This window comes from Bison bison, unplaced genomic scaffold, assembly GCF_000754665.1.
Source record: "Bison bison bison isolate TAMUID 2011002044 unplaced genomic scaffold, Bison_UMD1.0 scf7180017864034, whole genome shotgun sequence".
Taxonomy (NCBI): domain Eukaryota; kingdom Metazoa; phylum Chordata; class Mammalia; order Artiodactyla; family Bovidae; genus Bison; species Bison bison.
In genome coordinates, this window is record NW_011494606.1 from 3,928,851 (window position 1) to 3,940,217 (window position 11,367).

The 11,367-nt window shown below is 53.4% G+C and overlaps 1 protein-coding gene across 2 annotated transcripts; it reads left to right on the forward strand.

The window, feature by feature from the left end:
• The first annotated feature begins 1,100 nt into the window (after positions 1–1,100).
• On the forward strand, positions 1,101–10,933 carry CALML4 (calmodulin-like 4). 2 transcript variants are annotated; one of them, XM_010834513.1, is made up of 5 exons: positions 1,101–1,665; positions 1,767–1,797; positions 6,113–6,253; positions 7,833–8,021; positions 10,627–10,933. In XM_010834513.1, exons 1-5 carry the CDS (start codon positions 1,531–1,533, stop codon positions 10,722–10,724), a joined length of 594 nt encoding a protein of 197 aa, XP_010832815.1. In that variant the 5' UTR covers positions 1,101–1,530; the 3' UTR covers positions 10,725–10,933. The 2 variants fall into 2 exon arrangements, with proteins under 2 accessions (XP_010832815.1, XP_010832816.1); XM_010834514.1 differs by lacking the exon at positions 6,113–6,253 and having other exon boundaries at positions 10,627–10,931.
• The last annotated feature ends 434 nt before the right edge of the window (positions 10,934–11,367 follow it).

Below are 11,367 nucleotides of genomic sequence, written 5' to 3' on the forward strand. Positions count from 1 at the left end.
TCCATGTAACTTCTACAAATTACCAATAGTCCCTCTGCACACATGCAGCCCTTTCCAGGCCCCCAGACCAGGAGCCCTGGTACAGTGCACAACCTGTGTGGCCGTACTTGCCGGTCCTGACAGACTGGGTGGGCCCTGGAGTCGGAGCCCCATAGGCAGGGCAGCCACCAGCCGTGGACACGGGATACAACAGGGATCTGGGAGAAGGAGGGGGAGAACCCAGCTGTGCCCAGTGCTGCAGCTCCATCCCCGTTCACTTCCTCAGTGGATGGGGGCAGGGGTGGGCTGTGGACAAACCACTGAGAAACGGGGAAAGTCAGCAGCTTCTGCTGGAAGGGGTGGGAACTGCAGTGGGGAGTGGAGGGGAAGGAAGAAAACGGGGAGCCTTCCTGACCAGGAAAGTCACTTAAGAGGTCTCCCTCCGAGTCCCCTGAGTTGCCTGTGGTGGGGCCAGAGACCCCAGCACAGGCACCTACCACACCCCCAGAAGGACGGGAGGGAACTAACTCATGCTGAAAACAGACCATCTGGCCATTGACTCTCAACATAAGGCCAGGATGCTGAGGCACAGAGCTGAGGAATGGGCACCAAAGTCTTCCTCAGAGGGGCCTTTCTCTCCTGTGTGTGGCATCCAGGGCTCTGGTGGAGGAGGTGGCTGTCACTGGGCTGTGGTGTCACGTGGGGGTTTCCTTCCCATATTAAAAAACATTACTTTGTCAACAAAGGTCCGTCTAGTTAAGGCTATGGTTTTTCCAGTAGTCATGTATGGATGTGAGAGTTGGACTATAAAGAACAAAGAATTGATGCTTTTGAACTGTGTTGGAGAAGACTCTTGAGAGTCCCTTGGACTGAAAGGAGATCCAAGCAGTCCATCCTAAAGGAGATCAGTCCTGGGTGTTCATTGGAAGGATTGATGTTGAAGCTGAAGCTCCAATATTTTGGCCACCTGATGCGAAGAGCCGACTCATTTGAAAAGACCCTGATGCTGGGAAAGATTGAGGGCAAGAGGAGAAGGGGATGACAGAGGATGAGATGGTTGGATGGCATCACTGACTCAATGGACATGGGTTTGGGTGAACTCTGGGAGTTGGTGATGGACAGGGAGGCTGGCGTGCTGTGATTCATGGGGTCGCAAAGAGTCGGACACAACTGAGCAACTGAACTGAACTAATGAGGTGGTGTGTGATGTGCCTAAAGGGGGTGTGCAAAGTGCCCGACACCTAGGAGGAAACTCTATTTAGCCCCTACTGCAATCCTCAGAGAGAAATACCCCTGAAGGCAGGCCTGGGGGGACCCAGTGATTCCCTCTCTGGGTGACCCCTTCCTAGTGTCCACAGAGGGCTCCCAGGAAGGAACAGCGGCCTTTGTCCTCTGGCTACAGAACGTCAGCTTCCTGGTGCAGGACTGAGTGCCGGGGAAGCCCTCGGGCAGCTCCCATCTCTCAAAACCCAGCCTGCCACCACCCCACAGCCAGGCAACCACAGAGCACAGGAAGCTGGAATCTGACCCCTGGCGGCGGGCCTGGTCTCCATGGCAGCCGTGGATTTATTACCGGGGCCTCCACCCCCCCGGGCGGACTTTCGACTTGAAGCCGGGAAGAAGGGGAACAGGAAGGCAGTCCTGGGAGCAGCGAGCCCACGGGTGGCAGCTGGAGGCCCCGCGATGGTGAGTGAGGATCTGTGTGGCCTGGCCAGGCTGCCCTGGGCTGGGGAGGCAGGGGGCTTTCATGGAGTCCCTTCCTGACTGTTCTCCTCTCTCTGCTGCAGGCCAAGTTTCTTTCCCAGGACCAAATTAATGGTAGGTTTGGTTTGTTCTTTCATTAGCAACTCACAGCAAAATATGGGTCTCATTAGGCAATTTGTTCTGGTCATGTTTTGTTGGTGGGAGAGCTGGGCCCACCCACGAGCCGGGGGCCGACTGCTACCAGGAAAGGCCTGGTGGAGGGGCGGGGGATAATGCTTGGAGGTAAGAACTGTCCGTAGTACACTGGTCAGTGTGATTTGCTAGAGGGCCTGACAGGAGAGGGAGCACTTCGGTTCTCCTCCAGAACTTGATAGTTGGGGGCGGAGGGGGAGAGGGGCTGGTCGGAGAGACACCAGCTGGTTGTGGCCGAGGGCCCCAGCTGAAAAGGGGGCTTTGTAACCGGCTGAGAGAGAGCGGGGCCCAGGGCTGTGCTCTTGGAAAGGGTGCTTTGTTTAGGCTGCGGGCCTCAGTCTCCCCAACTGTAAAGGGTGAAGGCCAGTGGAGGTGGCCTCAGAGGTCCCTCTGCCCTGACCGCAAGCCTAGTGTTGGCATCTGGAGCACTTTATTCCCTGAATCCCCACACCTGCTGCCCCAGGCAGCTTCCGTTTCCCACAGTGCCTGGTTCTGTTTGCATGAGGCCAAGCCGATGGAGTTGGGTTACACAGAAGCCAGAGGCCAGACCCGGTTGGGGAGGCTCAGCTGAGCTCAAGCAGGGAGATGAACTGAGGGTTGGTTACCTGGGCAGGACGTGCAGAGTTCCCAGGTACCAGCAGTGTCTATAAGGGAGAGAGGGTAGGTGGGTTGCAGGCACCTCCCCGTAGGCCCCTTGATATTCTTACCCCTCAAGGAGGGCCAGAGCAGGGACTCTTAAAACCCAAGGCCCAGGGTAGGGGCCTCTCCTACCCAGTCCTAAGACAAGACTCGATGAGTCTCGGGGCTGGAATCCAGCCGTCAGCGTCCCCCCACCAAGCCTGGTGCTGGGGCTTACTGACCCTTCCTCTGGGGCCTCTGAATCTCCTAGAAAGGAAGAAGGTAAGTTTCCCTTTGTATCCTAAAGTCTGACACAAAGAAAGGGACCACAAACGTTCAGAAAAGAAGGACTGATTGAATGGGAAGACCAGGGGCCTTGGAGGGAGTGGACCTGGGCTCTAGTCACCTCTGAGCCTCAGTGGTCTCATCTGTGAAGTGGGAATGATGACACTGCCTCATCAGGCTGCTGTGAGCAAGAGAGAGAGCAGATGGCAGTCACGCACCTGGCTCTGAGCCTGGATGTCACCCAGATGCAAGCCAGGGCCAGCTTGCTCTTGCTAGCATGAGCTACGTGGTACACTTTTAGGAATTTTGTGAACCATTATTAAATCAAGGAAGATGGAAGAATGTCCCAGTCCCTTTGTCTATACAAAAGTTTTTAAAAGATAGCTCTGTTGCAATTAGTAGTGCTGAAGATTTGAAAGACTTCAGTTTAATGGATGTAATTTGCACAAAGGTGAGGAATAGTTTAATAGTAGATCACTCATCAGATGTAATGACAGTGTAGTCATTGGGAAAATAGTTGCCTTCATTGGCCTGCAGCTTACCTCACTTATGATTAAATCAAAACTGCAGGTTGGCAATGGATACAAGAGCTGGCAGAAACTCACTTGTGATAATCAATTGGCTAGATGGGATTTATAATCAAAGTATTTTTATTACTTGTAAGTTGGATGCTATACATCCTTAAGTCTATACCATGTACAGATGTCATCAGAGTCGGTTCCATTCCCTACACAGCTGGTGTTATCCTGGGTCTGGGGAGGATTCTTTCTTGCCTTGGGGCGTTTGCATTTTCAAAGGGAAAACTTAAAGGGGATTTTAATCCAGTTTATTTAACCCAATTTGTTCTTTCATTCAACAATTATGAGTCCTTTTTTTGTGCCAGCCCTGTTCTAGGGATTAAAAATACAGCAGTGCACATTGGGGCCCCAAATCCTCGTGCTCACAGGGTTCACCTTTGGGGGGAGGTGGGGACAACAAAGGAAAGGAGTAAAGTAAATATGATGTTGGATGGCAGGCGGGTATATCAGGAGGAGGGCCTGGCAGGGAGAGCAAGGAGGTGTAGAGGTCATGGAGGCGGGGCAGGAGTAGAAAGAGAAGAGCCCTGCTGTTTCAGGGCTGGCCTCCAAGTCCAGAGGACCCCCCAGATCTTTAAAGCAGGAAGACAGACACATTTTAGGTAACTGGGGAGGACATGGGCCCCCAATTGACTCTAGCCCTGCTGATACCAGGGGCCACGGGCCCCCAAGAGCAGAGTATGGGGGAGGCAGTTTGCCCCCTGTGGAGTCTGGTCCATTCCCGGTCCCAAGAGTGTGGTGTCCCCACCCGGCTACTGTCGGAAGATAGTCAACTGTCATAGGATGGGGTCTCAGGAGGGTAGTGGGCCCACCCCTTGGGCAGAGGCAAACCCAGACAGAAGGTAAGCTCGGGTGGCCAAGACAGGTCCCCTGGAGCAGGACGGGGGGCTGAGTTCAAGCCCTGCATGCAGGGCAGCCCTCTGTCCCTGTTCCCACTGGCACTGAGCCCTCAGAGGAATCAGGTTTCACAGGAACCAGTGAAGCCCTGCTTCCCTGGGCCACTCTGGTTCCTGCCACCGGGTCCTATTGGTGGTCTGCCCCTCCAAAGCCCAGGCTCTGGAAAGTTCTGAAAAGGCGGGAGGTTCCCTTCAACCTCTCCACAGGCATAAAAGCAGATAATTGTCTCTAAACCCCACCGCCTGGCCTGCCTTTGATTAGCAACGGCCCTGAAATCCTAGGCTGCTGGGAGTGGCCCGAATGCGGCAGCGCGAAGGGGCCCTTGGCCTGGGCGTCCTTCGGCCACCTCTCCCGCCCTCTGGTGGCTTCTGCTTGGAAGTGGCGCTCCAGGGTGGCCTCCTGGGCAGGGCAGGCTGCCCACTGCCCCCGCTGCCGGGAGCCCCTGGCTGCTCCAGCCTTCCTCGCTCCATCTGCACCATGGGAACAACTGGGGTCCCTCCCGACAGGGCCACAGTGAGGATGGCACGAGGGCCTGGGGGAAAGCGCTAGTAGTGGGGGCTGCTTTTGTTATCCGCTCAGAAGCTGCTGGTCCAGGCCTCTGAGGAACCAGCTGGCCGTGGGAAGCGGGAGAAAGCAGGGTGCTAGGGAACAGTGCGGGGCCCCGCATGCTCCCAGTGGGCTCAAGCTGGAGCTCTACCCCATAGGTCCCGGGGGCTGCATGAGGGGCGTTTTGGCCAGTTCCACCCCCACCCTGTGGTCAGGGCCTCTGTGAGGACCCCTTATCTTCCCAAGCTCCTGGCTGGCCTCCCTGTGCCTCCAGGGCTGGGGGTCAGGGGAGATGCTGGTGGGGGCTGGTTCCACTGGGCTGGGGAGCTGTGGATCTGTAGGCCACTTCACCTCCAGAGGGGAGAGAGGGTTCGAGGAGAGCAGTAAGGATGATCTCCACAGAGCTGGGAGGACGTCCGGGCAGCGCCTGTTGAAGTCTTGAGTGGGGCCCAGGCCTGTGTGAGAGTATGGCTTGAGAGTTCAGCAGCCCGGAGACCAGCGGCTGCAGCAGCGGACTCAGAAGCTCCCAGTTGTGATATCTGTCACCATGTATGATGGCCTCTCTGCCAGGCCTTCCCAGAGGGGGTTTCTGGTCTTCCAGCAAGCCCCAAGGCATTATTATCCTGTTTCCCACCTAAGTTGGCATTTGCTGAGATCCCCTGGGAATCTGGTGCCCTGCCCTGGGCTCCTGGTCTCTCTGGGCTGGCCCTGCAGAGAGAGAGAGAGCAAGTTTTCCTGTGTGTGCTAAGCTGCCTCAGTCACATCCAACTCTTTGCCACCCCATGGACTGTGGCCCACCAGGCTCCTCTGTCCATGGGACTCTCCAGCAAGGATACTGGAGTGGGTGGCCGTGCCCTTCTCCAGGGGATCCTCCCGACCCAGGGATCGAATGCACGTCTCCTGTCTGCTGCACTGGCAGGCAGGTTCTTACCACTGTGGTTTTAGTCAGTTAAGGACTGGAGCAGGGAGGGAGGGAGGGAGGGAGGAGGCAGAAGCAGGAGGGAAAGGGGATGGGGTTGACAGATGAAATGCAGTTAAACGTACATTTCAGATAAACAACAAATACCTTTGTAAGCATGTTGTTGTTAAGTCCTGTCCGACTCTTTGCGACCTCATGGACTGAGATTTATCTGAAACTCAGTTTACCTTGACAGCCCTGGATTTTTTTTTTTTTTTGCTGGGTCTCACCACTCTAGGAGGGCAGGAGGAGGGGGAAGTAGGCAAAAGGAAGGGGAGGGGCAGAAACGGGGGAGAGGACTGCAAAGTCGGGGGAGGGTGAAAGAGCGACCCTGATTCTCCCTTCTGGGCTGTGGCAGAGTACAAAGAATGCTTCTCCCTGTACGACAAGCAGCAGCGGGGGAAGATTAAAGCCACGGACCTTCTGACGGTGATGCGGTGCCTGGGGGCCAGCCCAACACCTGGGGAGGCTCAGCGGCACCTACAGACTCACAGGATAGGTGAGTGGGCCTGGCTAGGCCGGCTGCCACCGGAGGAGGAGTCTGGGTGAGTGGGTGGGCCCTGAGCCCTATAGCTGTTGTCCCAGGGACTCAGCAGGCAGGCCGGCTGGGTGTGACCAGCTCAGAGGTTTGAGAGGTCCGTGTCAGCCAGAGCTCTCCGGCTGGGTGTGGAGGCACCTGGCCAGGTGTGCTCGTAGCAATGGGTGACGCCCCATCCCAGAGGACCGGGGGATCCAGACATTTCACCACAGTTGGTGCAAATCTGCAGTCCAGATGACCCCAAGGTTGTTTCGATGGACATGTCCCTTGACTTAGATGTGTCGTGTGCTTAGCTCAGCAACACCATGAAGGAGGCACTATCCTAATCCAAGTTTTACAGATCAAGATTCAGAGCCCAGCTGGGAACTTCTGAGTCCTTAAGCCAATGGTGGAACCAGATTGGAACCAGATTCTCATTTCTAAGACTGATCTCCCTAAAATTGTTCAAAATGGGAAGAAAACGTAGAGGAAAACCCACCCAAAATGTTACCAAGTTATTCTCTGCTGATGTGATTATGGGTGATTTTTCATTCCTCTTGCTTCCTCTGTTTTTGATGAAGGAAACATATACTACTTTTACAACCAAAAACAAGTTGCTTTTTGTTGGTGGTGGCAACTTTTTTTAAGAAAAAAGATGGAGGAATGTCACATGCCAGGATGGCTGTTTGCATCGGTAGCTGGACACTTAGGAAGGAAAGAGGAAGGGATGGCCTGCAAGGAACACTTGATCAACAGCACAACTGGACCTTCATTTCCCCATCTCTCAGTCGGGTTCCCACCCTCTGCTGGGGTTATCCCGAGGCCCCATCAAAGGGCGACTGCAGCGGCACTGGGAGCTTGTCCTGAGGCCTGGCTGGGGGTGGCCTCTGAAGGCCCCAAGCCTGGTGACAGGGGGCTCCGCCACCGAGAACCCCTGCTTCCGTCTTCAAAGTGTGCTGGTTTCCTTTGGTTTCTGTCTCCTTCAGACAGGAAGCCGTGGGCAGGGGCGCTTCTGATTTCCTGTTGTTGGAGCCCAGCCTGGGCTGAGGGCCCTAGGCATGCCTGGAGGAGGGGTGTGGGTTGGGGTGGAGGCTGCAGTGAAGGGAAGGGCAAGTGAGCAAGGCTTAAGCCCCATCATCCGTCTTTGTAGATGTGTTGCAGTGACTGTCAAAGGGGGAGGACAGACATGGATAGACATGTTGGTGCACTTCCTCCAGATCAGAGCAGGAGAGAAGCATCCAGAAGGGGTAGAGGAAGCGGTGCTTCATTCTGGTCTTGTCACTGCTCCGAGTTGACTGTGCTCTGAGGTTCTGTCTCTTTAGTGGGCAAAATGAGATATCCAGGCACTGAGCGTTGTTGGGAAGATTAAATGAGGCATATCCATGGTGGGAACTCAGCAAGACAGGCTGCAGCCTCTTCCCCGTGAACACAGCCACCACCACTGTGCTTCCTGAATTGGGTGGCTCTTGAGCTGGCCTTGAAGGCTTGGGCAGGAGGCCAGCTGACATCCCAAGAGAAGCCTTTTCCTCCTTGCTCACTTTGCTGTTTGGGGGTTTCCTAGACAGAAATGGAGAGCTGGATTTCTCTACTTTCCTGACCATCATGCATATGCAAATAAAACAAGAGGACCCAAAGAAGGAAATTCTTTTGGCCATGTTGATGGCGGACAAGGAGAAGAAAGGCTACATCATGGCGTCTGAACTGCGCTCAAAACTCATGCAACTGGGGGAGAAGCTCACCCACAAAGAAGGTAGTGGCCTGGGTCCCTACTTCCCAACAGTGGGAGGCGACTAAGAGTTGGGGGGACACCAAAGTCCAAATCATGCCACCTGGGTTACGTAGGCATCGCGTTGGATGGCACTGGGACGTTGGGACTAGATGCTGAGCTTGGTGAACTCTGGACTGGAACCTGGAAGACTAGAGAACTGAGTGGCAGAAGTTAGCCAGGGTGAAGGGACAGGAGGGAGACCCAGTTAGGATCTACTTGGGCATTACTGTTACCTGACTTTCACTGTGGGCCTTCACTGAGTGACTATGACACCTCTAGGCTCACTAGTATCCCCCCATACCAATTAAAGAAACAGGTGCAGTGCGTGGCCTGTGACGAGCAGAGCTAGGAGCTAGACACAGGGCTAGCAGACACTGGGACCCCCACCCCCCGACCTTGCTCAGGCTCTTTCCTCTCACCACAGCTGTCTTCTGAAGTTGCTGCTGCTGCCAAGTTTCTAAATTGAGATGTTACTTTGCTCCCTTTTCTCATGAGTCAGCCAGCTCTGAGCTCTTCCAGAAGCAATGTCCTGTCTACCTTCCCTGTCTTCCTGCCTCAGAGCCAGATGAGGGCCTTGGGCCTTCTGGGAAAGGCTGATGTTCATGGTGAGGGTGACCCCAGTGCTGAGCCCTTTACAGATGTCCTCCCAGCCGGCCTGACAGGCCCTGGGTCCAGCCACAGCAGCCACGCCAGGTTGCCACCAGAGTCCACAGCCCCCAACCCCAGAAGCTGCAATTTCTAGGTAGGCTGCCGGGCTCACCTGTGACTGGGGCCGGAGGACACAGTGGGTGAAGGAAAAAGGCCCCGGTAACGACGGGCCTTTAGCCTTTGGTGAAATTACAACAGACTTGAATCCTGGCTCCCCTTGTTCTGGGGGAACTCAGGTGAGTTCTTAACCTCTCTCACCCTCCTCAGTTTCCTTGTTGGGAAATGAGGTTACGATAGGCAATCCCTCAGGACCCTGCAAGAGCTAACCTTCTATAAAGCAGTCTGCTAAGATTTTATCTGCAGTCACAAAGGCACAGTGCAAAGGAAGTAAAAATAGCACTAGAGAAGGCAGATGGAGCTTCCCCCGCTCCTCCAGGCTGGCAGCTATCACGGTCCCATCTTTCACCGTGGTTGTTTTAACGTGAACAGGGAATCACAGGCTACGCTCCCCTCCTGGGCTCCGAGGACACTACTCAGCCTTTTACGGATCAGGTGGAGTGTTAGCAGAGAGGCCAGCAGGGGCCTTCATTTTTGTGGTTAATGATCTAAAACAATACCATGGTCCCCAAACCTAAACATCTCTCTCATTTGTTTAACCAGTAAAGAAACATTTCAAAGAAACTGGCAGTGTCTGCCAGAGACTGATGTCTTTTTCCTCTGGCTGTGGGTGACAGGAAAGGCGATACTGGGAGGAAGACTCCTTTACCTTCAGTGACAGAAAGAAAAGTTGGTTTACTGCAGAAGCATCCTTGGAGCAGCTGGGACGGCTGTGAGGGCGGCCTCCTTTGCGAACTGGTTCTCTGTGGGTTTTCAGGGAAGTGCTATTCTAACCAGAAGGCACCATCAGATTCCAGCTGCCCCTCTTCTGGACAGCTGGAGGCTGCAGACTGATACTGGACTTGTCCATTGGGACAGTTTTAACCAAGTGGTTGATGGGTAGAAGCTTCTCCATGAAATAAGATAAATTACAGTCTCAATGTTCTAAAAGTACTCAGAAGTATTATCAGCTCAAACACAGCGTATAGAAATTACAATTTTGAGGAGGATGCTTAAGCAGGAAGTCGCAGGATACTTTTTCACTGTCCAGAGTCATGTGGGGGCTGCCTGCAGCTGGCAGAGTTGACACAGAGCAGTGAGAGAGTTTTGTAAGAGAATGAGGAGGGCCCTGAGAAGCCACTATTGAAAAGTGTCAACTGAACTGGCTCTTCTTGTCAACTCCTGGGACAAGCTTGTATTTTATCCCAGGAATCCAGAACCAGTAAATGTATGTTTCTTTCTTTTTCTGAGCACCATTAGAGAACAATGGCAGTTTTTGTAGGCTTTGAGCTTAGACACAGTTGAATTTATTTTCTCTTGTACTATCCCACCTCCAAAGCACTTTCAGAAAGAGGTGATATGGCAGACACCATTTGTCACCAAGCCCCCTCTTGGGGTGGGGGGATGTCATTTTGGAAGGCAGGCCATAGACTGGCCTAGGGGGCCCAGGATGGAGCTGCAGGGGTGTCTGTTATGGAGGGTGTCTCAGAGGGTGGGTGGTAGAAGGTAAAATCCATGCCAACGCTTTCTGGAAGTAATGGCACAGGAGCCAGATATTTTCTGAAGGAAAAAAAAGGTACAAGGTGGTTCCATTGACTGAATCCTTACCAGTACACCCCCTGTCCCGGCCCCTGCAGAAAGCCTGATGAATTCAGAACTGACTCCATGGTCTCCCAGGGGGAGGGAGTGGGTTGTCCTTTTCTGTTCACTGGGTTACTTCCTCACCTATGGAAGCAGTCAGCTGGAGGTTCAGGGAAGACCTCTGGGGAGGCTCAACCCCCAACTGGGCGCCTTATCATATGACACTGAAGCCAAACTGAAAAACTACTGTGATTTATTGCAGTGGAGGATCTCTTCAGGGAAGCAGGTATTGAACCGAATGGCAAAGTGAAGTATGACGAGTTCATCCAGAAGCTCACCATTCCTGTGCGGGACTACTGAACGAGAAGGCAAGAGAGCCACCCCTGGGCCTGAACACTCAGACTGATGGGTTTTTGAAAAGAAAAATGTTCCTTTCACTTGCGGGAGATGGCAAACACAGCAAGATGACAAACCTAACTCCAGCAAGAGGACAACAAGGAAACAAAATGATTCCGGCTACGGTATTAGCATGTCTTTAATAAAATTTTTTACTGTTTTAACAACTACCATTAGTCTAGCCCTTTACAGCCTGTGGTTTAGAGACGGGCCAGGAGTCTAGTCCTGATACTGCTATTTCCCAGCGAGGTGATTTTGGGCAAATCATTTCACCCCTCAAAGCCTTAGGATCCTCACTAAAGTGGATTCTTGCTTCTTACCTCACAGAGCCTGCTGAGAATGGGCTTTGCTTTTGCCAACTATAGGACACCAGGTAATCCTGGGTTGCCATGACTGTGCTTCTCCTAAAAGGGGCAATTTACAGGAAGACTGATATTCTGTATCTGGGTGCTGGAACATTTTCCACATTTCCAAGATAAAGCTAGCTAGGAAACAGCAACAAGCAGAGAGCTCAAACTATGGCAACATTTCTTGCAGCACCATGGGGTCATGTATAAATTCTCATCCCCAGTGCATACTAATGTAGTCCTGGATATTCATTCATAAG

Excerpts from the sequence above, each read along its gene's own strand:
- CALML4 (XM_010834513.1), top strand. The coding sequence starts at position 1,531 with ATGGCAGCCGTGGATTTATTACCGGGGCCTCCACCCCCCCGGGCGGAC. Across the intron at positions 6,254-7,832 it reads CCTACAGACTCACAGGATAG|ACAGAAATGGAGAGCTGGAT; the intron begins GTGAGTGGGCCT and ends GGGGTTTCCTAG. Across the intron at positions 8,022-10,626 it reads GAAGCTCACCCACAAAGAAG|TGGAGGATCTCTTCAGGGAA; the intron begins GTAGTGGCCTGG and ends GATTTATTGCAG.